The sequence below is a fragment of the Periplaneta americana genome, chromosome 13 (genome assembly GCF_040183065.1).
Source record: "Periplaneta americana isolate PAMFEO1 chromosome 13, P.americana_PAMFEO1_priV1, whole genome shotgun sequence".
Lineage (NCBI taxonomy): Eukaryota > Metazoa > Arthropoda > Insecta > Blattodea > Blattidae > Periplaneta > Periplaneta americana.
This window is the reverse complement of record NC_091129.1, coordinates 135,992,787-136,020,442: the sequence shown is the minus strand read 5'-3', so window position 1 is coordinate 136,020,442 and position 27,656 is coordinate 135,992,787. Positions and strand designations below refer to the sequence as shown.

General features: G+C 36.6%; 1 protein-coding gene across 4 annotated transcripts in view; it reads left to right on the top strand.

Annotated features, from left to right (window-relative positions):
- pico overlaps positions 1 to 27,656 on the top strand; it is a 405,804-nt gene that overhangs the window by 141,920 nt on the left and 236,228 nt on the right. For 3 of the 4 annotated variants that reach the window (XM_069844300.1, XM_069844296.1, XM_069844297.1), the window contains exon 2: positions 7,222 to 7,343. In XM_069844300.1, coding sequence (XP_069700401.1) covers positions 7,227 to 7,343 — 117 coding nt within the window. In that variant the 5' untranslated portion in view covers positions 7,222 to 7,226. Of the gene's footprint in view, positions 1 to 7,221; positions 7,344 to 13,874; positions 13,914 to 27,656 lie in introns of those variants that run through there. The other variant, XM_069844302.1, reaches the window with a different exon arrangement.

Here is a 27,656-nt window from a genome sequence, read left to right as displayed (position 1 = left end):
TAAAGTGTTGTATCCAACTCGTGGATGTGGATAATCTTATGACACTCGTGAAAATTGTCGCACTCACTATCGATGCCATAATCATCAAGATTTTCCACTTCTTGCATAAATATCTATTGTGGACTGAGCTCTTTTTTCGATCAGTTCTCATTTCAAAGTCCACACCTGTGGAGTAACGGCTAGCGCGTCTAGCCGCGAAACCAGATGGCCCGGGTTCGATTCCCGGTCGGGGCAAGTTTACCTGGTTGAGGTTTTTTCCGGGGTTTTCCCTCAACCCAATACGAGCAAATGCTCGGTAACTTTAGGTGCTGGACCCCGGACTCATTTCACCGGCATTATCACCTTCATTTCATTCAGACGCTAAATAACCTGAGATGTTGATTAAGCGTCGTAAAATAATCTACTAAAATAAATAAAAAAATCTCATTTCAACACTTTGGATCAACACTAGGAATAATATAGCGTGACGCTATAGTCATACTGTCAGCATGTCACAAGATCACTGTTTGAGACAATATAGGTCAGTAAAAAAACAAGGGATATACAATCACTTCTTATGGGACTGGATATAATTATCCATTTCCCAGCTGGGAATAGAACGCGGGCATGCAAGATTTGTAGCTTCAGATTTTGCCTCATGAGTAATGGAGGAAGACACTGAAAATGTAAAACGAGTTATTTATTAAAGCTATAGGAGGCATTAGATTTTTTTACCAGTTTGCCTATCCCTGCTTTCTGGGATATTCGATTCCTTCAGGCGAACGAGTCGTTAAAAGGCGAACACCTGATTGAAACTGCGCGTCGTAAACTTCCTATATCATTAAGTTCATTACGGCATCGGTTTGTGTCTTAAGGTGACAGACTTTGCCAATAAGAGAAGGCGCATAATTGTCACTCCGATTATAACTTTCAGCAGTGCATGTACTCGTAATAAGGAAAATTTAGATCAATTTACTTTAAACTATAGGCTAAAACTTCATTGAAATTTGCAAATCTATATATATATAATTTGAACTGGTAATGAAAATTACAGAAAAACGGCTGAATGGATTTTAATGAGTGACCCGTCATTTTGAAGCTTAGCATCCAAGGATTTTCAGAAAAGTAGTAACTTTCAGTGAAGCGTTAGTTTTCCTACATAATTGTCCTATTTTCCAAAATCCATCTTTCGTCAGTTTTGAGAACCAATTGCATTTCAGAATAAAACAAAACACAGCCTACAATAAACAATAGGCTATTACACGAAGGTATGACTTGTAGGATTGTTGACATATTTAGAGTTCAAATTCAATTATTATTGGTTATTACAAACTTCAAGACTTACTAAAAATAATTTACAGATCTGATTCTGCGGTGTGTAATTTTCTGAATACAGCTGTGTATTGGACATTAAAATCTACAAAATTTGAGGTAGTTTGATGACATTATTACCATTATAAATGAAGTAATATTATAGTTAATGCCATGATGTGACTATTTTTCATTAATTATACATATTAATGCTATATTGATGATATGAAAGTGAAACGTTTTGAGATTAGGTATATAAGTAGATATAGAGAATATCTTAAATTAGATCTTCATTTCTATAATTTACTGAGTGGCGGCTATTTATATATATATATATATATATATATATATATATATATATATATATATATATAACTACAAAACTCGCGTAAGATAATATTGTTATTAAAAATCAAATATTTTTATAGTTATTAATCAAGTGGGGTTGGGTTTTTTTCATATACTTAATAGCAGTGTGGTGTAGATACTTATATGCGTCATTCTCTTCAGTATTGGCTCGAGAGAGCGCAAAAATTACAGTTCCTAAGGGAAGACCAAAGGGTATTAATTACTGATAAAATAAGAGGCCTACAAAATTTTGTAGTCTCCCGATCATTTCAGCAAGATCTCTTAAGGTACGTTTTCCTCGGTGCGACTATTGCGATGATCGTTCAACGATGATCGTACAACTATAATCGTTGAGCACTATTCCTTTGTATTTTCTAGAGTCGCGGCAGTCGTTCGGAGGAAAACAGCTCCATAGAAAATACAAAGAAATAGTGCTCAACGATTATCGTTGCACGATCATCGTTGAACGATCATCGCAATAGTCGCACCGAGGAAAACGTACCTTTAGGAGGATAAAATGATTTTACCCTCTACATGCAGCAATATACCGAGATACTGTGTCTATTGTTCGAAACCATAGCAAACCTGACTTTTTTTTAACTTTCACCTACAATCCACAATGACCTGAAATAGCTATTGCTTTACCCCACATGAAAAACCCACTGATTGTCCTGACATTGTTACTTGCGTTTTCACGTTCAAACTCAAAAACTGAAGGCGGATAGGTTCAAGAAAAAGCATTTGGTATAAAAAAAAAACATTCAGAGGGAGTATCTTTCATTATTATGGAAGTAAATAACTTTCAAAATGTCTGGTATTTTTCATTGAAAATAAATCTGGAAAATTTTTATTTGAACGTCTAATGAACTTAGTTTGCAGCATTTGCTGCACAAGCCACTAGTCATTATTGGAAATGGAAAAATATTTTGTGTTCATCGCTAGCTGAATAAGGGGCAGGGCATAGTTGCGCCACACGGTCAGATAAAATGCAGCATATAAAAAGGGTCCCTGTTTTGTGGGCATAGTTGCGCCCCGTTTCCTTCAGGTAGAGAAAAGGTCATGGCATAGTTGCGCCCCGATGAAATAGGTAGAGAAAAAGACACTACGGAAACTCGAGCCTCGTAATCAACCAACCTTATTGATTTTTTATTCGATTTATATTCATTATCGATACCGTTAAAATGAACACCATGAAGTTGGCAGTAATTTATTAACTGTTTTTCTATTGTTTATGCAGTAATTATCGATAGCCTACCGTTAAAATGAACACCATGAAGTTGACAGTACTTCATTAACTGTTTTTCTACTGTTTATGCAGTGATTATCAATAGCCTACCGTTAAAATGAACACCATGAAGTTGGCAGTACTTTATTAATTGACATATTCAAATGAGTCAGCTGTTGGAATATGGGGCCTTAGCAATCTTGACATTTTATTAGTGATTTTCACACCGTCTGTGGCGTATAGTGGGGTTAATTTAAAATGAATGTTAACTTTAGTGAAATAATTACGTCATGTAGCGAATACATCATTGCTATTATCGGCACGCGTGCAATAATAAGGCGATTACGAACGAGTTAATAATTGATAATTGTTCTAAGATTCAATTTTCGAAACCCTGTACCGTAGGGTTAAGATATCGATGTAGAAACAAAAAATGCAGTTCATTTATTGTGTGTGATCAATAAAAAAGTGTTATTTTAAATAGCAAAATTGATCATACGCTAGGCCTACCTGATTTCAATGCAGCTATCACTGTAATATTTTTAAGTAATTTATTTATTTTATGACAATCACTTTCGTGTGTACTATGTCCATCGGGGCGCAACTATGCCATGTCCATCCTGCTACCTGATTTCTTCGGGGCGCAACTATGCCATGTCCATTGTGCTACCTGATTTCTTCGGGGCGCAACTATGCCATGTCCATTGTGCTCCCTGATTTCTTCGGGGCGCAATTATGCCATGCCTAGGCCTCCCAATTGACCGCGGGGCGCAACTATGCCATACCGGAATAAGTGGCATTGGCTTTTCACACCGGAGAAACGGTTAAAATCTGGACGAATGTAAATGCAGTTTTTAGAGGGAAAGACTACTATATAGAAAGGAATTTTTTCGGTCATACATTTTCTCTAGATAATTTCCACCATTCTTGCATGCATATTACCGGACGGCGGGTGATGTGGTCGACGAGGAACAATAGGCTGATAATGACGGAATTGAAACAGGGAAAGTACTGTTGTTGGCTTTGAGGAAGACAGCTCTGTGACGTCTTCATCGATAAACCTCTTCAGTTAGAATAGAGGCCTCTGGGATTCAACATCCGTGAAAAGTGGAATTAATTAAGCATTAAAGAGAGAAAATGTGACGACAAAATGAAGACTGTTACTGTTCTGACAGGTGAAGTTAAGTTTCCTGTGGAGATTAAATTGTTCTATAATTCAGTACTTCTCAATCTGTGGGTCGCAGCAATTGAAGCTGATGTTACCTAGTTGTAAAATACAGTATATTTCATGCAACATAAAGGCAATTGCTGCTCCTTTGTGTCTTTTTAATCTTCGTTTAATGACTCATTTCTCTCCCCTGCGTAGAACCTAGATGGTCGGTTCTTGTCTTGTTTAACATAATAATGTTGTTAGCTCGTGAACTTGTACCGTGTGGTAACATAACCAGTTTCGTTTTTTGTGAATGTCAATATTATGGCTCTGCCACTCTGTTGAGAACAGAATGTCCCAAAATTTTCATTTTATGGGTGTAACATTGTTGTGTTATTCAGTCAACTGTCTGAAAACAGGTTGAAACATCATAAGTGACACTAATAAGGCATCGCTCATGGGGTAACTAAGCCAGGAGATAATAGGGTAGGGTGGTCAGTTTCTTTCCCCCTTCATCGCTGACTATAGTGAGGTCACATAAGAACAATTCCTAAACAGCAAATATTGCCGTCTTGTCAGTGTTGCCAACTATTACCAGATATCACACGATCCTACGTACTAAATGACTTATTTACTTACCGTATTTAATGTTGGAAGGTTATTCTAAATAATTCAATAATTTGTAACATATTTTCGTAGGCAAACTATACGAGAAAGGGATCAACATGTCAAATATTTTGTCTGGCATTACGAAATTCATTGGTTTGACTAAACAATTAACTCACGACACCTAACCTAAAAATGTATTTTGTTTGACCACATGAAATTGTTAGTACTAACTCCGAAAGCTTATCTGACTATAGTCTTGAATTATAACCACAAAGCAACACATAAAATAACTATTATGTATTAATATTATTACTTATATTAATTATTAGTATCTTCAGATTTCACTAGCTTCCAGCAACCGGCTCAGAAATCTAGTACAATTTTAATTTCATGGACATTCAGTAATTTACCGACAAATATTGTCGATATTTGTCTCAGATGCCAACATACCAGTTACAAAATCACTACGATTTGTAGTATTTGTCAGTATCGAAATTCGAAACGAAGTTGGCAAAAGAAAATTCAATCTGCAAACTAGAAAATCAGCACAATTCACTAGCATGTGTAGTAATGGGCGGAAAATGGTTAGGTTTCACCCTTAGGGTATGAAGTAAGGTGACCCGGACTATACATATCAGCCAGAACCTCAATTAGAGGTAGGGGTATAACATTATTATTATTATTATTATTATTATTATTATTATTATTATTATTATTATTATTATTATTATTATTATTATTATTATTCCTGTTGAAAGATTAACTGCAGCTATTAGCTTATAAAAAGATTATAAATTAGTGAGCAAGTATTGATTTTGAACGAATTTGTCGAGGACCCTATTGAGATAATTTATAGTAACATTAGCTAGTCGACTTGGTGTGGTCAAGTATTGAATCTCTTGATATTAAACCAGCATGCTGCTTGGGCGGTATCGAAACTTTTCGAAAATCCTGTCGGATATCGTAGCGTTGAAGCGAATCAGAATAGAGTTTTGGAAGAATGTCATACGTTGACATATTGTCATAGTTAGGGCTAGGATTTTGATAACCTATAAATCATGAAAAAAAATTCCTAAAAACAATGCATTTATGAACTAAAAATCTTTCTAAAATGCCCTTAAAAATCCCCTAAAAATTTATGTTACATAATTGGCTTAGTAGGAATATTAATATTTAGACTAGTAATTAAATTAAATTCTAATACCAACATTCAAGTTTATTTAATTTTACATAATTTTTCTAAGTAGTACACTTTAATTGTTTTACCTGATGTAATTCCATGTAGTCCACCACAAGGCCACTCTTATCCGGAACTAGCAGGCACAGAGGAGTCTATATTAAAAGGGGGGTTGGACTGATGCATTACGTGGGGGTGTACTACATTAGAATACAATATTTGTGTAGAAAAACGATTAAAATAGTATGCAAAATAATGGGTATTAATTGAAGAAATACGTACAGAAAATATGAAGGGAAATAAATAATATTTTACATTAATGAAGGGGGTTTATGGCCAAAATTAAATGAAAATACCCCAAAAATGACCGAATAAAACAAAAAATGCTCTTATGAGTTGTAAGAGGTAAAAAATGCAAAAGAATGCCCTAATAAATATGTTTTAAAACACTCAGTTATCATATAACATATAAATAATAAAGCAGCTATGTTTCTGGCTTACTAAAAAAAAAAAAATGCAATTTCATCAAAATCCTAGCCCTAGTCATAGTAGAGCAGTAGTGTCAGAGCTGTAAGCTCTTGTGGAGCTAGATCGGAGCTTGAACTTGCTTAATATGTCTGTGGAAACACCGGAGCACGCAACCAGTCTAGTGGAGCGCTCCGCTCCGTTTAGTCCCTGTCTGATAGAGTTGGGCAACACGATTCTTTTTCAGAAGTCGATTCCAACGATTCAATCATACATTACGAATCGAGTCTAACGATTCGTTCACGATTCTTCTCAGTCTGCGATTCCAACTATTCTTTTGAATCGTTCAACGAGTTCACGATTCTTCCTACTCTGCTATTCCAACGATTCGTCAACGAACGACTTACAAGACACTTTCCTTTGCAAACCACGCGTAGAACAAAAACGTTCTACATCTCTCGCATAGATGGCATAAGAGGCGAGACATTGGATTGTCTCTTTCTCATTGGCTGGAACCATTCAGCATGACCTACATCTCTATTTAACTATGCAAATTTCAGGTTCGTGTTCATTATTTTCCATACCTAACAAATGCAGTATTTTGATTTCACTCTCGCTCGGGAGTATTCGGCACGGTTGGGAAATGTCCGTTGACAGGTTACATCAAACAAGTAAATAGAATCGTGGGTTACGATACCATGTCAATTCGTTACTATTATTTTGAACGACGATTCGTTACGATTCTTTTAAACGACGATTCGTTGATACCACGAATCGATTCTTACGAACTATTCGTTCACGAATCGACCCAACTCTGTCTGACATCGCTGTAGTAGAGTGTCATTTTCCAAGGAGAATTTGTATTTTCTGATAGAGAGCGAAAAATAGAAAAACTGCAGGAATCAGTTGATTGTTTTGTATTGCATGCTAGCAATGATTGGCTTGTGTCTGTTGCAGGTGACATGGACTGCGAGGACTCCTCGTACAACTCAACCAGTGAGCCGGAGCTGGACTCTGACCCGGAGGACCCGGAGCGCCTGCTCAACGAGTGGTTGGGCGAGCTGGACAGCCTGACCGTGGTGAGTACTGCGAGTAGGCGGACCGGAAGGGGGTATCTATCGCTCGCACCGGAACTTGATAACAGCTCACTATTTATACGCCATGGTCGCTTCCTTCAGATGACTTGCGTAGGGTATCGATATAATATCGAATGTCAGAATTACGCATTGTATATTTTCTTACTTTGTTTAATGCCATTGTAGTGCGATTTCTTGTTTTTTCCTCAAAGGCAGTTATACTTTTGATTTTTACAATTTACTTTAGAGTTCTCCTTAGGAATTGCCGCTGAGACTATAGAACCAGGAAAATAAAATATAATGTTTCAATATTCTTATGGTTTTATAGGAAATATTCATCGTTGCAGAGTTAGTAGAATGGCTGAGATTGTAAATCTATGGGTATTAGGTAGGGTTGCCAACTCTGGTAAATAAAATTACGACAGACAGTTTAGTATGATATTCTCATATGGATGTTCCTCACTTAGATTGACTAAAATGAAATTTGAAAAATTGGCACTTAGCACATTTAGAATGTTAGATCTTCGATTGTAATATTTCGTAATCCAATAACTGAATTTGATCGTTTCATTGAATTCTGTACCTAGGCATTTTACTTTGATAGCTGACTAAGATGGCTGCAGATTACGACAAAACACACAAAAAATAAAAATAAAAAAAATTGAGAGGATGCGAGAGTTCAATACTTTTTTAAAATCAAAGGGAGAGATGTATATATGTATGTATGTATGTATGTATGTATGTATGTATGTATGTATGTATGTATGTATACATTTATTCACACTGCAAATGGGTAAATACCCGGTGGCAGTGGTAACTAATTATACTCAATAATGACAATTAATAATAAACACAAATAATAATACTACTAATAATAATTAATACTAATAATTATAATATGCAAATCTGGCTTTCAGGTAGTAGCTCCCTGTAAAGCAGGTTTGAATAATTTCAAGGAAAAAATTGTTCCGGGGCCGGGTATCGATCCCGGGACCCTTCGCTTAGCTCGCGAACGCTCTACCGACTGAGCTACCCCAGGAAGAGCGTTCGCGCGCTAAGCGAAGGGTCCCGGGATCGATACCCGGCCCCGGAACAATTTTTCCTTGAAATTATCCAATAATTATAATAATATTAATAATAATGATAATTTCAAGGAGCGTCCTAAAATGAAGCACGACCACTTAAAATAACATTTAAAGTAAATCCAATTTGTATCTTAACACTAAGTTGTCGACCTGGTTGGCGAGTTGGTATAGCGCTGGCCTTCTATGCCCAAGGTTGCGGTTTCGATCGCGGGTCAGGTCGATGGCATTTAAGTGTGCTTAAATGCGACAGGCTCATGTCAGTAGATTTACTGGCATGTAAAAGAACTCCTGAGGGACAAAATTCCGGCACATCCGGCGACGCTGATATAACCTCTGCAGTTGCGAGCGTCGTTAAATAAAACATAAGATTAACACTAAATTCAAACTAAAACCACGATACGTTCATACCTGCACAAGTACCTTTCAGCATTACACTCATTTCGCTGTCAACTCACTCACTGCACTGGAACTGCGACACATTTCACTGATACTATCCTGATTTCACTAACACTTCAAAAACATTTCATTGTTCAAATACTTTGCATTGCCACTATAAACTATAAAACTTCACTGACACGAACACACTTCACTTACACAACACACTTCACACTTCACTGACACAACACACTTTTTCACTGATACAACGCTTCAAATAACAAAATATCAATTACACCCTTTAAATAGTGTGTGTAATATACTACCGTCTATTAGTAAAGTCTTTAAACCTATTTTAAATACATTTTTGGTTATTGGTAAAGCTTTAGTAAGTCTGCAGGTAAAGCATTCCAGTCCCTGATAGTACGATTGAGAAAAGAAAACTTTCCGTCCTCTGTTTTCTTTCCCTCAGTTTATATAAGTGGTCGTTCCTGAAGAGTAATTTGGCGGATGCAACCAATTTTTTATTTCTGTCCAGATGCGAAGATTAGTTACGTCGAATAACTACTGGTTTAATTAGTGGGAGGATTATTTTGTGTTCATTTCTGGTTCTTAGTAGGCTATGGATCTTTTTGGATGTCTGATATTGTTAAAAAAAATGCTTAAATTTATATACCGAGTGATATGTCAGCACAGTTAAAATCGTAAAACTTGCTGTCAGTAGAATAGGACATGCGGACGGCTTAGATTTTTCAGATGCGATGCATTTCTTCCCGCCTGACCACCGCCCATAAATCTGATTCTGGAAATATGTTGTCTGGTCATGAATAAATCGATTTAGAAGGGGCATCTCGATCCGCACTGCGATACCAGACTAAAAGGACTTTCACAAAGCTCTTAGTGAATCAATACCAGTTGACAATCACCAGTGCATTCAAGAAACTCGTTTATTAGTTTCTGTTTGGTCAATAAATACGAAGTCTTACGGAAAGAAAGTGCATCGATATGATGAAATCGCAAGTTTGAGGGAGGGATGATATTATGGCGGAGTGTATACAAACAAATCTTACCACCGCGCTGTCTCGCTACCCTCTTGCGGTGGTGGGGGTGGCTGGCAGACGTCGCCCGCTATTTCTAGACGGCACGCCGGAGTCTTCTTGGGCAGGGGTGTGACAAGACTTTGCCCAGGGGTGACACTACACATGGAGTTTCGGGTCTGGAGTTTTATTGTTTTCACGATGGATGCTTCTTCCGTTGATGCATTCGCGTTTAATGTAGAGGGATATGTTTTGTTATAGATTCGTAATCTGATTTCACGCTTTTCGCTGGAAGAGTGACATGCCAATTACGAGTATTTCCCGTCATTTTGGCTCTTTCGTTGGCGTTCGCAGAAAGCACACGAGGACGTTATTTGCCGCTCAATTATTTGCTCAATTACAGTGCGTTTGATTTATTATCATAGAAGCTACGACATGATATTGTTTAACGGTGCGGCAAATAGATCCCTCGTCTGGTAGTTCGGCAACGAAAGAACAAAAATGGCGAACGATACTACCTACCTACACTTTATAGAGCCTTCACTTCCTAAGACGTAAGCAAAGAGGAGGAGTCACGGCGGGAATAACAGCGTCGCGACTATAGTATCTAAATTTATTTTTAAATTGTAGGCATTTTCTTTGTAGCGTGTTGTTTGTAAAGTTATAAATGAGTGAGTCTTCAATAACAACAGTAGGGTATATTTCTTCGAATGGCTTCGCATAAATTGTTGAACGTGTCACTTCTAAAGTATTTTCAATTCTATTTTAATCGGTTGTTTTAAAAACTCCTAAGTCAAATTTTAACAAAATTGAGTTTAGTATTGCTAATTCCTGTTCTATAGGGATAGATATGCCATTTTGTAGAAAAATACTAGAAGTATTTCTGTTGTGACATGTGCGCTTGAACATTAGATTTTAATGGAGAAGGCCCATAAGTCAGTGACAAGGCTGACATAGAATGAACAAAACTTAGCCTAAGCTGTTGTGTTTGGTATATTAATTATTTTGTGTTTGAATTTTGTATTTGTTACAATAATGTTGTATTACTGTATTACATTATTTCATGCAGAACTTAATTATGTAAGTCCTTAGTGACATTTCATACAGGTTAGAGTAAAATTTGTTCACATGAAGTAAAAATTATGACGTCATTTTCTAAATACTGGTTTTGAGAATCAAATTCGTAATATTTTTAACGAAATTTTCAATTACTTCATGAAATCAAGAGATTGTTTTGTTAAATCTTTACCATATTTCGAGAAACCAAAGTCAAAGATTTTAAAACACGAATATTGAGTTACATTCTACTCTCAAAAACTAGGGATTAAAAAAAATAACTTCCTAATAAATGGCAGTAGGCTACTGTATGAATTTTTTTTCTATTCCTTTGCCACACTAAATTGTCATGAATTATTTATTAATGTACCGGTAAAAAATACAGTACAGCAATTAATTCTTCCTGTAGATTTTATTATTTTTTGTCGCTACGCATGAAACCCAAAGAAATACCGAACTACAGTATATAATTGAATTGAGTTTCGGGAGGGAAGGCAATACGATTCTGAATTGCAACCTAGAACAGTGGTATTCAATCTATGGTACGTGGGGCACACGGGGTTGTCTCAAGGGCAACGCATCTCACTGACTGCGTACGTAAAAATGCTTATATATGTTTTTACCAACATTTTCCATTTCACATATTCCAATTCTTAACTCGTTAATTATTTTAAACAGTTTTTTTCTGTTTCCTTAAAACTTTGTATTTCGTGACTAAGGGATTTCTCAAAAACCGGTTCATTTGTGATGCGAAATATACATAGGGGTGAGAGTGTGACAGGATACACAAAGAAAAGCCGCCAAGACCAGCAACAACCAGTTCTGAAGATGGCCGATAGCAGGCAGAAACATGTTAGCGAGGTAATGTAACATTTAACACAAGAAAGACAAATAATACGTTTTTCGAAGTTAATTTTTGGGTGTAACATTGAATTTTATTGACTCTATTAATATGTAGATCGAGAATTAAAAATTTGATGGGAGTTTCTAGACGCAGACTCTGGATCGTTACGAACATAATTTTGAATGTGCGAACGATCAATGTATGTCATTTTAGTTGAAAGCAGTGTTGCTATACATTATTAAGCGAATTAGTACACATTTTAAATAGATCATCTCAGCTATTCATATATTTGTATATTTGTAATGTACTAATACAGTATAACTCAATATACATGTGTGCTTTAAAGTGTAACCATAAAATTAAGTACAGTGTATATTCTTCATGTTACTATTAGTTATGCTCTAAGAATAATATAAGCCTACACGTAATGAAATGCAAAGAAGAAATACACGTAATATCGTTACACATATTGCTTATTTTATATAAAAAAGAAAATATATTTACCTTATGACATTTATTTTTTATTCACACCGTTAGACTTGGGATTTGACACATTTTTCCCCATTTTGGAGCAGAACATTTTTTTTGGAGTTCAAAAATCGGAACAGTTCCTTTTTTTTCAGGGCATATGGTACCCGGAAATTACATTATTTTTCATTATTGACTACAGTGAGCGGACTAATTTTTACTATTTCACATAATTAAATAATAATATAACCTTCCGGTACTACAAGAAGCACAAAAAAAATAAGTCCGTGAATTCCCTCATATTGAGGAATTTTTATCATGTTATGCAAACTCTTGCATAGCCATATTTAAGATACACGTTTGATTCAAAAGTGTGGTCATCCTGATATTTATTACTTGCCCATATGTCGTTTAAAATATATTAACATTTTCGAACACATCATAATAATATCGTCAACATAAATTTTTGTTTAGCATTCGCTATAAACACAGCAGCTGTTTTGTAGAAGGGATGTTTTTATTTGAAATAAATTTCCTGCGATTGTTGCAATCATTTATTTCCAAGCAGTTGAGATAAGATTGGCGCACCTCGCGCTGCGATTGTTTCGACAGTTTCCTCTGGTCGTCAGCGGCGGCGTTCAGGTGCTTCACCTTCCGTTATCAGTTTGGTGCATTATTTATTACCTTCTGCTTTTCCGCTTGCCATATTCAGTGAAACGAAAGGAAACGCGTGGGCAGTTGCCATGTGAGCTTTGCAGTACTGAAGTTACGAAAACTTCCGAAAGGAATAAGTGCCTTATAAGGTGATGTAGGCAGTCTCTATGTTTAGTATACACGATTAGCATTATATCCCAGGTTCGTGAGTTCAAACCCGTGTCAAAGTTATGAATATTGAAGGGCGATATAATTTGTTGGCATGGCTTCCTTCGAAAGGGAAGTAAAAACACGAGACCCTTCTTGTGTGCCTTATAAGGTGATGTAGACAGTCTCCAAGTTTCATTGTATACACGATTAGCATTATATCCCAGGTTCGTGGGTTCAAACCCGTGTCAAAGTTATGAATATTGAAGGGCGGTAGAATTTGTTGGCATGGCTTCCTTCGAAAGGGAAGTAAAAACACGAGACCCTTCTTGTGTGCCTTATAAGGTGATGTAGACAGTCTCTAAGTTGCATTGTATACACGATTAGCATTATATCCCAGGTTCGTGGGGTTCAAACCCGTGTCAAAGTTATGAATATTGAAGGGCGATAGAATTTGTTGGCATGGCTTCCTTCGATAGGGAAGTAAAAACAAGAGACCGTTCTTGTACACTTCTTTGCGTATAAAAACAATCCTATCCCTTATTGAGAAGGCATTAAGCAAAATTTACTGATCGTTACGAGCTCATATAAACATTCATCTCTGCTATAGCTCTCTTGCTGCTGGTTATCCTTACTTGTAATCGCGCCGGTAGTAATGCATTTTGCCTTATCTTGCTTCCTTCTCAGAAATGGAATTCGACACGGCTGGAATAACGGAGTCTTAATCGATCTTATCTAAAGGTGTTTGTAACTAACTGTAAGGCTTCGACGAATTTATCATTAGCTTCTTTTTCTGAAAGAGTTTTCAAGATGGTTGTTCAGTCACCAATTCATCTCTCAACAAGGAGGTTAAGTTTTTTTCTCAGCGGATTCTCAAAGCTTCATGGTGCTCGAAGAGGCCTCTAAGGTAGGCTTTTTCCATTTTCTGTTTTTTTTATGGTAGTGTCGTTCCACTCTCCTTTCGTAATCATTAATTACCTTATGATGAGTCTTTGATTTACGAAATGGAAAGAACAACCTTAACATTTTGAATTGAAATAAACTATAATAATAATAATAATAATAATAATATAATCATACAATCATGACAGTTTTACTTGATGTTACATTTTTTGTTAAGTTTGTTTATACACGCTTTAACCAAATACCTTACTGTAATAATACCGGAGAACTAGCAGTTCTGAACGCGAACGACGCTAGTGCTGCTACCTAGGCGGCCGGTGTGGCGTTAATCGCGAAATAAGGTGTAATCAACTGCAATGTATATTGTTCCTGGGCTAATAAATAGTTTTATTAATAAGTGCTGTGTTAAAATGTCAGGGTGTATATGTACTGTTTATAATTGCTACAAAATTACAGCATTACAAATTGCTCCAAATCGTACTTTCGATTTCTAAGGGATCATAAAACGTGAGTCAACAACATTCTTTAGTAGGGCTAATTCATTTTTCTCTGTGTTGATAGAAGAATACAAATTAGCGTTTTTATTTAAACCTAATAAATGAATAGAAGTTAAAATGTATTGGAAATTTTAAGGTTTTATCAAATTAAGTTTTATTGTTGACCACATGCCTTTACTAATTATTATCAGACTACTATCAATTTTATCTTTGCAGTTGTCAGCAATGCGTACATAAAGCATTATTGTAAATTGATTCATAATGTCAGAATTGATTTTGTCTGACTAAACCAAAGAAAAGATATGTAACAATTAATTACGGAAAGTAATATAAAGTATGCAATATTTCTCATAATATGCAACTTTGGTATAAGATAATAATTTTACATTAAATACTATTCAGTATTTCGTAAGTGTTTCATATATTATTCCACATTAGTAACTCACGTTTTAAACACTAGTCCCAATCCCGCTATGTTAATATTTGTATTTGTGGACGTAATTCCACGCCGCTCCGCTAGATGTCAGGTCCGCGATATTTCGCACTCACGTCAATGCTGCTAGTATACAGCTGTCCGGGTTTATTAAAGTAAGGTATTTGCTTTAATATCTGAGGTCATGTCACGTGTTTAGGATTTTTGGGTATACCAGTAGGCCGTTTTTACTACTGTTGAATTCCTGTTTCTATTCTATGTTGTAGATGGCTTGGATTCATGTATAACTGATTTTACAGTTTGATTAATGTTATGATGTTAGTGATTGAAGCAGTAATGAATCATGGTATGTAAATTTCCAATCCGGCATTTGCCTTTGTGACTGAGGGAAACCATGAAAATCCCCAGTCAGATTGGTTGACCGCGGGGTTTGAACCAAGACCACTCGAAAGCGAGTCTCAAACTCCACCGTTTGAGCCAACTTAGCTCGCTGATCTTACATTGTTAGCGTACTTCACATTATCTCAATAAAATATCAGTGCTTACAAAGCTAGGAAATGCCTTGAAATTAGAAATGAAATTGTTTTGTTTGTACAGGTCTGTGCAAAGAAGAAATTAAAAGTAATATCTTTGTGTAATCGTAATGTGTTGTCCGATGCGTCATATTTAACGGTATTAAAAATAGTATTCTAGAAGCAAGTGATAAGAAAATAGTCTTATGATTGTACAGAGTGGGCGAAAAATCCTTTTCCGCAAACACTTCCTTACATTTAATTTACATTGGATTACACATTTCTTTACAGATATTGTTCAAAATGGAGGCCCTGTTTCTCGATACACAATTTACAACGTTTTATGCACTAATTTACAAATGACAGAACATACGAGTATCTCACGATTTTGCGGTTTCTGAGCAAAAACATAATTTTTTAGGATATCCTGCAGCGAAAAATCACATGGTGTCAGGTCGCATGATCTGGGTGGCCATTTTGTTGTGACGGCCAATCCATTCATGGAATTACTGGTTCAAGAAGTCCCTCACTCCTACACTAAAATGAGGTGGTGCTCCATCCTGTTGCCATATCAATTGCATTTCGGCAAAACGATATGACATCGGAGAAACAATTGACACACAAACATGGTTGCAAACTCATCAGTTATTAAACCAGCTATTCGATTGATCAAATTATGACGTCTGTATATGACTGTGTACAAGTATGAAACTCTAGATCATATATACCCAGATAGATCGGCCTTATAGGCTTTGAGGTTAACAACTTTTGTCAGGTTTACTATGCTGCCATCTAGTTGTTACATAAGGAGTCACGGCATAATTACCATTTGAATTGCATTAGCGACTGTACTGCCATCTCGTGTTCGTTTACGGCGGACGGGTGGCGATCCTGGCGGTTGTGCTCTTCAAAGTGCTGCCGATTTTAACATATCGATGAGTTATCTGATGAAACGTAAGAACGAATATAGGGGAAAGCGACTTTTAACCCACCTTATATTTGATAATATGCGTACGTGGAAGTGATTGTAACATACAGCTATAATTGAAGACCTCCCCGGAAAAAGGATGTAACATCAAATTATTTAAATATACAATTCAGGTGGAAAAATTAATTTTGAAGCATTTATTTATAACAAATTATTGCAGCCAATATCTGAAAAAACTTGTATCTTTGATTAGTCGAATGTTGTGCTGTGACGATTATTTCGTAGTTTATGAAATGAATAATAGCAGTAATGTGGAGGTAGTTTTAACTACATAATAATATATTTTAGGCTCTTTTTCATAAACAAAATGTTGTATGATATCACTCATGGGCGAAAATGTGTGTTTGTGGCTTGCACTTCTGTTTGTTCACTTCTGTTTATTATTATTATTATTATTATTATTATTATTATTATTATTATTATTATTACTATTATATATATATATATATATATATATATATATATATATATATATATATATATAACAGAATCATTCAAGATTGGCGACAGACACTCTATGGATTTATTCCAATTAATCGAAATTAGCAGCTTGATGCTTTACTTTTCGCTGATGATCTAGTTCTCAGAGCATCAATTGAAAATGATTTACAATATTCAATACACGATTTAAATATGGTCAGTGAAAATATAACATGGAAATTAATATTGAAAAAACGAAAATCATGTCATTTTGTGGGAAATTCCTTGTACCAAGTAAAATCTGTTAGAATAATAAAATAATAGAAAGAGTAAATGCTTTCAGTTACCTTGGCTATACATTATCACCTTATGATGAAGTAGATATTGCTGAAAAAATATGTAAATATAATAAAACAATGGGGATCATTAATAAAATCATGAAACCTTTGTAAATATAATGAAATAATGGGAATAACTGATAAAATCATGAAACCTTCACTAGTACAAAAACACACAAGAATAGGCTTGTATAAAACCTTAGCACAGCCAGTATTAAGCTATGGTAGTGAAGCGTGGACTGTGAAGAATAAAGATGTCAGTAGAATAACAGCAAGTGAGATGAGGTTCATGAGAGCAACAGCTGGATATACTCACTGGGATCTTAAAAAAAAATGAGGACGTAATGCAGGAACTTCAAATAGAACCCATTATGCAGTTCATCAGCAAATATCAACTTCAGTAGAAGGGTCATTTTGAATGAATAGATCGATGCAGAATTCCAAAAGCACTGTTTCATTACTATCCGCATGGCAAAAGATCTCTAGCGTGTCTGAAGAAGAGATGGACTGAAAATTCTAGTTTGAGACCGTAACAGGCCACTCGGCCTAATACTTGTTAGGAAGACGACGACGACTTCTGTTTGTGTGTATTGAACTAATTTGTTTAGTTTTGTAACATTATAGGCCTACTGGCTCTCTCAGAAATGTAGCTTTGGAACTTGAATAATTGGATTTCTTGAATCTGTGTTTATTTTGTTAAGTGATTATTACAGCTAAAACATTTTGATTCTACTCGTATATTGTCGTACGCATGTTCCTCAGACATATATTTGCAAGCAGAGTCTTAACGCATGACAGTCACGAAGCTGTGTAAAGTGTCCAATTATGAAGTTACTAAACAAGGGCTGGAAACACAACAATTACGAGATCATTGAATGGAAACAATTGCGAGATAATTGAAGTCATTGTTGTGTGAAGATAAGTACGAGCGTTCGGATGGTATAACGGGTCCGTGTCGTGTGAACGTTGTGTCAGTCAGGGGTAACAGCCTGGCAATTGCTAATTAATTCACTCAGGAAATGGGATGCATTAACAGCAATATGAATTCATAGTGGTGCCCCGGCCCTCAGATGGATTTTATATGTTGTCCACCTTCGTCAGACGTTCATTTCTTGCTGACCCCACTATCGTTTCATTCGTGTAGAGTGCACCAACCAGAATTGATCCCTGACTATGTAGAAATCGGCGTTAATGTTGCAAGTAGAGCACACAATGATTTTGCTTTCTTCAGTATAATTTCAAAGATTTGTTGCAACTTTGTACAAACAGTTAAGGCTCATTCACAATGAAAATTAAACATAACGTAAGCGTTAACTTAACGTTACAGTAAAATCAAGAAGTCATACCATCATTCACGATGGGAACATAAACATAACAGCAAACATACTTGGTAACCACGGAAACATAACGACACCATTTCCTCATATTCTGTCGTATACTTCAGCGCTCCACGATTGTGTTCTGTTTGCAAATCACTTAAGCATAAGCATGAAAGTTTGGAGTTTGCAAACTTTTATGTTAATGTCTTACGGTAATGTTTATGTCAATGCTTATGTGAATCATTGTGAATGATCCCATTTGGTAGCCTGGGCGCAAACTTCTGTTTATGTTACGGTTATGTTTGATTTTCATTGTGAATGGGCCTTTACGTTACAGTTTCATATGCAGAAAAAATAATCATCAACATCATAATAATGTAATAATAATCATAAACCAATCAGGGTTGTAGGCTCCATGGCCTATTCCGATCCTATAATGCATTCTAGAGGTAAGCGTTCACTACATCGTATCGCACTTCTCGGACGAATCGCACGCAACGGATATTTTAAGTGCAGTGCGTTCACTGTAATGGCATCGCCTCATCGGATTCCCTATCAGCTGTTTAAAACTTGACGTCTTATGGTGTTGACATTGCTGAAAACAGAGGAGTTTGAAGTTAGGTCTATTAATGGTGAGTGCTAGGGTATAAGAAGAGGAAGAAACAAATGATATATTGGTTATATATGTAAGAACCGACTTGATTACTGTAATGGGAACGCCTCAAATTATACAATTCTTCAAAATTTTCTACAAGCGAAATAAGTTTTCCGTCTGCCATTTTGGCGCGAAACTGAACATGGCACAACGTAATAGTAACAGTTGAGCAATTAAAATTGATTTATTAAAGAAGGCCATGATCGCACGCATCGGAAAAGTTGCTCATCCGAGAAACGTAGACGGATTTGCCGAGAGCCGATGCGTGCGATACGATGTAGTGAACGCGGTTACATAACAATTACAGCAAAGATTGTCTTTTTCCGATCCGTGCGATTCGTCCGATGAGTGCGATACGATGTAGTTAGTGAACGCTTACCTTAAAAGTCTCTTCTTGACTTTTTTTTACAGGAGTGGTTTTTATATGGCAACCTGCTTCTGTCCAAAACTCGGTTCATTTTGAGTTCTGATACAATTTCTTGATTTGTTTTATAATCTTGCCATGTATATTTTAGAGTGTTTTTTTTTATTTCCATCTCTGCCTTTTTATTCTCGATTTATCTCGTTCATTTTTCACCCAAATCTCACATCCCTATGAACATGTTGGCATAGCCGAAGTGTTGTACATTTTCATTGCGGTATGTTTTTTAATTTTGTTGATATGCCTGTAATTTGGAGAAACTTTGCAGTTTTTCTGTTTATGTATTTTCGTTTTGATATGAAATTGTACATAAAATCATTCATTCATTCATTCATTCATTCATTCATTCATTCATTCATTCGGCCTGGGTGACGTAGTCGGTAGATTGCTGGCCTTCTCAAATGCGACAGGCTCATGTCAGTAGATTTACTGGCATGTGAAAGAACTCCTGCGGGACAAAATTGCGGCACACCGGCGACGCTGATATAACCTCGGCAGTTACGAGCGTCGTTAAATAAAACACAATTTACAATTTTCATTCATTCATCCACCGACTTATTCATAGTTTTCTGCCCAAAAGGTCTTTCACTGCAAATCCAGCATTCTTCATCGTTTCTATTTTCCTCCTTCCTCTTATCCTAGATATATACCCAGATAGGTCGGCCATATAGGCTTTGAGGTTAACAACTTTTGTCAGGTTTACTATGCTGCCATCTAGTTGTTACATAAGGAGTCACGTCATAATTCCCATTTGAATTGCATTAGCGACTGTACTGCCATCTCGTGTTCGTTTATGGCGGACGGGTGGCGATCCTGGCGATTGTTCTCTTCAAAGTGCTGCCAATTTTAACATAGCGATGAGTTATCTATTGCATATATGATCCAGGCTATTATTCTCCGCATACAATCCACATATCTTAATGTTGTCTATCACCTGATATCTTCTTCTGCCCCGAACTTTCTCCCCCGTTCACCATTCTTTCCAGTGCTTTCTTTAGCAAACAGTCAGTTTCTTCTTAGCTATTGACTCCTCCAATTCCTTTTTCTCTTACTGACCAGTTTTAGCATTATTCTTTTTCAACCATATGCAGCCTACAGTAACAGCAATTTAGAGTTGCAATGGAAACTCAAAACCACAATGTTTACAACCACGTGAGCTTGGATATCAACTGCGGCTTGTACCGCTTTTGTTACTTTCCTCAGAGTTAGTTCTGCTTTCGATTTCATACTACCACTGTCTCATGTTCGAGGTGTCTCGTCTTCATTGTATTTCTCGCCGTCCTGTTTCTCGCTTCGCATCCGTGGCCATCTGTCTTAGAACGTAATTTTCACGGTCCTGTAGTTTCTGCTTCTTATGCCGACTAATTAAATTATTTGTATAATATTAGGCCTATTAATATATTGTGGAAGGTCTTTCATACTTCTGTCGGTATGTACCTTATCTTACCTATTATTAATTATTATTATTATTATTATTATTATTATTATTATTATTATTATTATTATTTACTTACTTACAAATGGCTTTTAAGGAACCCGAAGGTTCATTGCCGCCCTCACATAAGCCCGCCATCGGTCCCTATCCTGTGCAAGATTAAGCCAGTCTCTATCATCATACCCCACCTCCCTCAAATCCATTTTAATATTATCCTCCCATCTACGTCTCGGCCTCCCTAAAGGTCTTTTTCCCCTCCGGTCTCCCAACTAACACTCTATATGCATTTCTGGATTCGCCCATACGTGCTACATGCCCTGCCCATCTCAAACGTCTGGATTTCAAGTTCCTAATTATGTCAGGTGAAGAATACAATGCGTGCAGTTCTGTGTTGTGTAACTTTCTCCATTCTCCTGTAACTTCATCCCGCTTAGCCCCAAATATTTTCCTAAGCACCTTATTCTCAAACACCCTTAACCTATGTTCCTCTCTCAGAGTGAGAGTCCAAGTTTCACAGCCATATAGAAGAACCGGTAATATAACTGTTTTATAAATTCTAACTTTCAGAATTATTATTATTATTATTATTATTATTATTATTATTATTATTATTATTATTATTATTATACCTGTATAAACCTGATATTATACGAACACATGATGGGTCTTCCGTGCCGTGGGGTCAGCACGACGCCAGCCCTCACACTCAGGACGTAACGTTGACAACGACGAACATCCATGCTTTTAACCCCATTGATTGCCACGCTACGTTAAGGCTGCGCGTTTTTACTGTTGCATATAGGCCTACTGCCGACCTCAGCTAATGATTTACATAGGAAAGTACTTGTTTCATACTGTTCTCCAGCCAGTTGTGGTATACGCATGAAGAATTTTACTTTCGAATGCTACCTTGGACATTGTAGTTTGTTGGTTTTTGAAAGTAATGTTTTGTGGTGTCTTATGTGGAAGTTCTACTTCGTCCTATCCACGCCTGTGGAGTAACGGTTAGCACGTCTAGCCGCGAAACCAGGTGGCCCGGGTTCGATTCCCGGTCGGGATAAGTTAACTGGTTGAGGTTTTTTCCGGGGTTTTCCCTCAACCCAATATGAGCAAATGCTGGGTAACTTACGGTGTTGGACCCCGGACTCATTTCACCGGCATTATCACCTTCATCTCATTCAGACGCTAAATAACCAAAGCTGTTGATAAAGCGTCGTAAAATAACCTACTAAAAAAAATACTTCGTCCTGGCTCATGTAATATGTCAGATCGGAAAAGAAAAAACTCAAATATAGGCCTAGGGAAAACCCATGCTGTAGGTATGAAAAATAATTATTGAGATGATTCGGTGCTCCTATCTTTGTAATGTTAAATTCGTTTCTATTCAGATCCATTTTCTGAGCGGCCATTTTTTGAAGGAACCTGCAGTTTTTATCATATATTCTACCAGTATTTTTCTCAAATTTAATATGAGCTCTCTGTAGTTACTTTTGCATCGGATGAAATCTTTTTAATTAAATACTTCAAGTTAAAGTGAATTATTTAGTTCATATCAAAGCTTTTTCCTTTCGAAGTATACTGTATTGAGTTTAAGAGGAAGACTCTGTGTTAAAATTGAGAACAATGAGTAAGGCACATATGGTCGAATTTGTGATGTTTGAAAGATGCTGAAAAAACGCCAGGGAATTTGAAGAAATCTTTATGATTGCGTGCAACGTCTAGGCAAAAATTAGGATAATGGATAAGCCTAATGGAATTAGGAAAAGTAAATATAGTTTGCTGCAAGATTTAAGTATATCTAATGAACAGAATGAAATAAGCTTTGTCGTTTCTCAAATAATAATAATAATAATAATAATAATAATAATAATAATAATAATAATAATAGATATGATAATGCACCAAAAATAATGTACTAAGAGGACAAGTAAAAACCTGTTTTTTCAGCCACAGACAATAAATTAACAATTAACTGGTTACTGTATACAAGGATATAAGAATATCCCGTAAATATTGTTACTGTTATTACACATTACATGTCAAAACAGAACTCAGTAATATTATTTTTTTAATATATTACAACCCTCCCATGGAATATAACAAACTGTTCCAAGTAGGTTATGTACTTCGGTATATGCGTGGGCTTCCATTATACAAGGGACAACCAATAAGATTTTGGTCTAACCTGAATGTAGGCAACACACAGGACATAGGAAACTGAAAAGTTATCTAGAACCGGAGAAAACTCCTGGAATATATACTAAATGCATCACTCCAAAGGCAGAGAAGAAGACTAGTCATAAGGTGTATATGGAGAGTTTCTAGGAAAAAAATTGCACGTTTGCACAAAATCACGTGTAGAAGCTCAATTCTTAAAGACAATATGACGCTGTTTGATAGACTGACTCAACAGGTATGAAAGCAGTGATCTTCAGTGACACGTGCATCTATGTTTAACAGTACAATAAATACAAGTATACTTCGGAAATATATTGATTCTACCTTGTATATAGGAATAGACTCGTTCACATTGATATTCGGACGTGACGTAAGTACTGTATTTCTATGACAACGACAATGTAATTTCAGTTATACTAAATTCTTTTCTTTTTTATTAATGTAGGCTAAGCGTAAATATATGTAGGATATTATTTAACCTTACAGTGATAGAACATTCAGAAGCCCCTTAAGAAAAGGACACAAGACTAATGGTCGGTTTTTCCAAGTATTGTTAGAAAACTTAACGACAGTTAAACTCTAAAGACTTTGTTAAATAATAAAATTGTATGTTTTCAACACCAGTTTGGTTTAACAGATTGTTAACAGTTTGTTAATTTTAAATATAGGATTTCGGGCAGTTAACTCGTTTAACAGTTAGTTAAATATGGCCGATGTCTCCACAGCTGTTCGAACAGAAGTTGCGAAATTAATATTTTGTGTCTCTCTGTAGGGAATGTTTAGCATAGGACTGGTAATATAACATTTAAAAAATACTTTGGACTGTTTAAATATATCAGTGTTATTTTACTTCTTTCGTATTTCGTATCCATAATAACAATGAGGAAATATAACCGTACTTTGTAATTATTATTCAGCACGTCACCTACGACTTTCATTTGTCAACTGATTGTTTATGGAGCGTGGCCTACTATACCAGGTTGTCATTTTATGCAAGTTTCATGACTCACTCTATAATATAGAATTTAAAGATTAATTTCAGCCAATCAAAAATTGTCTTACATGATGTGTAGAATCATTACCAACTGCTGTTGAGTAGTTAAAATAGTGCTAACAGATGTTATAGTTAAGTGTTGGTTATCTTAAACAGAATTATTTTGAACAAATGGAATGGGTATTTTTTAATGAAGCTCTTCTACTCGCATTTTGGAACCTACTCTTCCATGTCTCTGGTTTTCTGTGTACGTCTTACTAAAATGTAGCGTTTACAGATCACAGCCATCCTTGTCAGTAATGTTTTCGTGCCAAGATATTCCTGATAACTGGACCTGTTTTTTCCCCTCAGTCTGGAATTCTGCACTTACTTTCGCTTGCGGATCTGAGAGGGCGAGGAGATGGGGAAATCGAGACACGGGTGGCTGATATGAAATTGATTTCGAGGGAGATTGTGGAGGCTGGCGAGCTGAAGACGGGGTCCATTTGCCAGCTTATGTGCTGGCGCCTATAAGCTTTCGAGCTCGTACAATGTAATGAGAAAATGCAAAATTTCCTTGGGGTTGTGGATAACAGTTATAGATTAAGTAAATATTGATACTATTGTAATGTTTTCAAGGCATTGTGAACTTTCTTCACGGAGACTATATTATTATTTCCAAATTGCTTTCCCAAAAGCATATATACATTGTGTTTTCGAATTTCGTCAGCTAACTTCACGAGGATGATCAAAAAACTTGCTGTGTAATGTTTTGAGATAAGGGACGCTTGTGCGACGTACACGTTTTGTGCACACCCCATTGCAAACTTCGATAAACAACCAACATTGTCCATGACAATCGTATTAGTTGTCTCGTGAACCAAACTGTCGATGTGTTTCCACTCCCTCCTACCCCAAAAACAACAGCGTTGGCCATACTCAGGATCATTATGTCTTAGGCCTGGTCCACAATAACCGGGAACGGAAACGACAACGAGAACATAAAATTAAAAAAATACATTATTTAAATGCGACCATTCACAATTAACGAGAAGCTTGTCGGAGTCTGGGAACAGAAACGTGAAGTTGGCGAAGTTTGAACTTTGCCGTTCCCGTTTCCGATCACCAGCCTGTTAGATTCTTTCTGTCGTCAACATAAAGCTACCCTATTTGATCGTCGTATATTTTGTAGCAAGGAGGCCGTGACATAATTTCTTCTTCATGCATCGTTTCTAACTGACTCGGAAATTCAGTAGAATCACTTTCAATGTATACTACTGTGCTCCAACCACGAGAAAGTCTCTGCCAGATGAGACGAAGGGGAGTAATGCTGTGAATGAATATTGATGTCATAAGGTGTCAAAAGGGTACTCGTATCTCTATTGGCTCGTTGTCACAGCACAAACAATAACATTGATACACACATGTTTATACTACCCTAGTTACAAAATTAGATCACTGTTAATCTCCTGGTCTTTTAGTCTTTCCATACAGGAAATAACAAATGCAGGAGAGCGAATGGTTTTTAAACAGACGTTATAACGATAATATTATCTATCTACTTCGCTCCAATAGATGACGCAATAGTAAGCACATTCCTTTCACGGTTGATCTCCTGGTTGGAGAACAATACGTGTATATGTGACCAGATTATCACGTGAATTGAATTCTCAATTTTCTGTGTCATAAATTTTGAAGTTGGTTAATCTGTGTTTATGTTGGCATGCTTGTACTAATGAGAGAACGCTATTTCTCAATTATACACAAATGACATCAGAATGTGTAATATCGACTCATGCATATCGATATGGACAGTCGTTTCCGTTCTCGATTTATTGTAAATAAAAATTATTTTTATTTATTTTATTGGGTTATTTTACGACGCTGTATCAACATCTAGGTTATTTAGCGTCTGAATGATATGAAGGTAATAATGCCGGTGAAATGAGTCCGGGGTCCAGCACCGAAAGTTACCCAGCATTTGCTCGTGTTGGGTTGAGGGAAAACCCCGGAAAAAACCTCAATCAGGTAACTTGCCCCGACCGGGATTCGAACCCGGGCCACCTGGTTTCGCGGCCAGACGTGCTGACCGTTACTCCACAGGTGTGGACTGTAAATAAAAAATCTTCACGTTCTCCATTTCCCGTTCTCATTCTGGTTCTCGTTCTCGGTTTATTGTGGACCAGCCTTTATTCAAAAGTGTTCAAACAAACCTTTAAGTTGATTTTTAATAGCATCAAGTACTCTCTCTCTCTCTCTCTCTCTGTCAGTGTGTGCGTACGTATGTAGGTACATACATACATACATACATACATAAAGCTGTAAAACTAAATTTTGTGAGCCCCTATAAATTTAGCAGTCCACACCTGTGGAGTAACGGCTAGCGCGTCTGGCCACGAAACCAGGTGGCCCGGGTTCGATTCCTGATCTTGGCAAGTTACCTGGTTGAGGTTTTTTTCCGGGTTTTTTTCGTCAACCCAATATGAGTAAATGCTGGGTAACTTTCGGTGCTGGACCCCGGACTAATTTCACGGGCATTATCACCTTCGTCTCATTCAGACGCTAAATAACCTAAGCTGTTGATAAAGCGCCGTAAAATAACCTACTAAAAAAATTAATTTAGAATTTCTTTCATACGAAAAATTTCACCCTTATCGTCTTATTTAGGGGACATGCCGCCTGTTTCAATCTAGCGGAGTGTAGGAAAAGATTTGTAAACATTTTTTTCTGTTCGGTCATCTAACGACTGCACATTTATCTATTGTCCATAAAATTGATGATAGCCAGAAGGTATTGTGACGAGTCTTAGGATTTGCCATGCGATTACCAGAAATGCGGGAGAAAACCTGGGGGGGGGGGACATGAGTAGCCCACTAGTTTGAATTTATTTCTTTTATTGAATGAATTAAATGGTTTATAGAGTACAGAGATACAGGTTAACAATACTGGATTCAATGTTTGAGCCGATCTAGATGGCTGTGGTGCTACGTCTCACCGTTCTACAATCACAGAGTCCACGGAGCTCGTGTGCGCCGCCGTTCTATTGAGCTCTCTCTGCCGTCTCTTTAACTCCACAGCGGTGGACTTGGGCTTGTTTGATTCGTCTTGAGAGATTCTTTTCTCCAGTTGTGCTCGTCTTCACTTTTTCATTCTCTCAACGTTTGAATTTCGAGACATTTTGAAAGTTCACTTATTTTCACCACACTTTCTGAAAGTTTAGGGTCTAATTTATCCAGGATCTTTTTTTTTTCCGCATTTATTTAGTCTATCTTGTCGCGCTCAATCGATCGACACTTCAAACGTCCGGATCGATTAAGAACTCACGGAGTTATGAACACAAAATGACCGTCGGAACTTAGTTTTCGAGGCATGTTTTGCCCCACCGTCTCGTAGGCCGTGAAGATCTGATCGGTTTCGTGCGAATGTTGGCTATTACAGGACTCCTTTTTCTATACGACGGTATACTTTCCTTTTCGCTGTGTTTGTTAAAAAGCTACTAGCGATTCTAATGTAACACTTTTTTGGACATCTTTGCCTAGCTGGTGGCCATCTGCCGTGCCGAATACAAAGATGTAGTT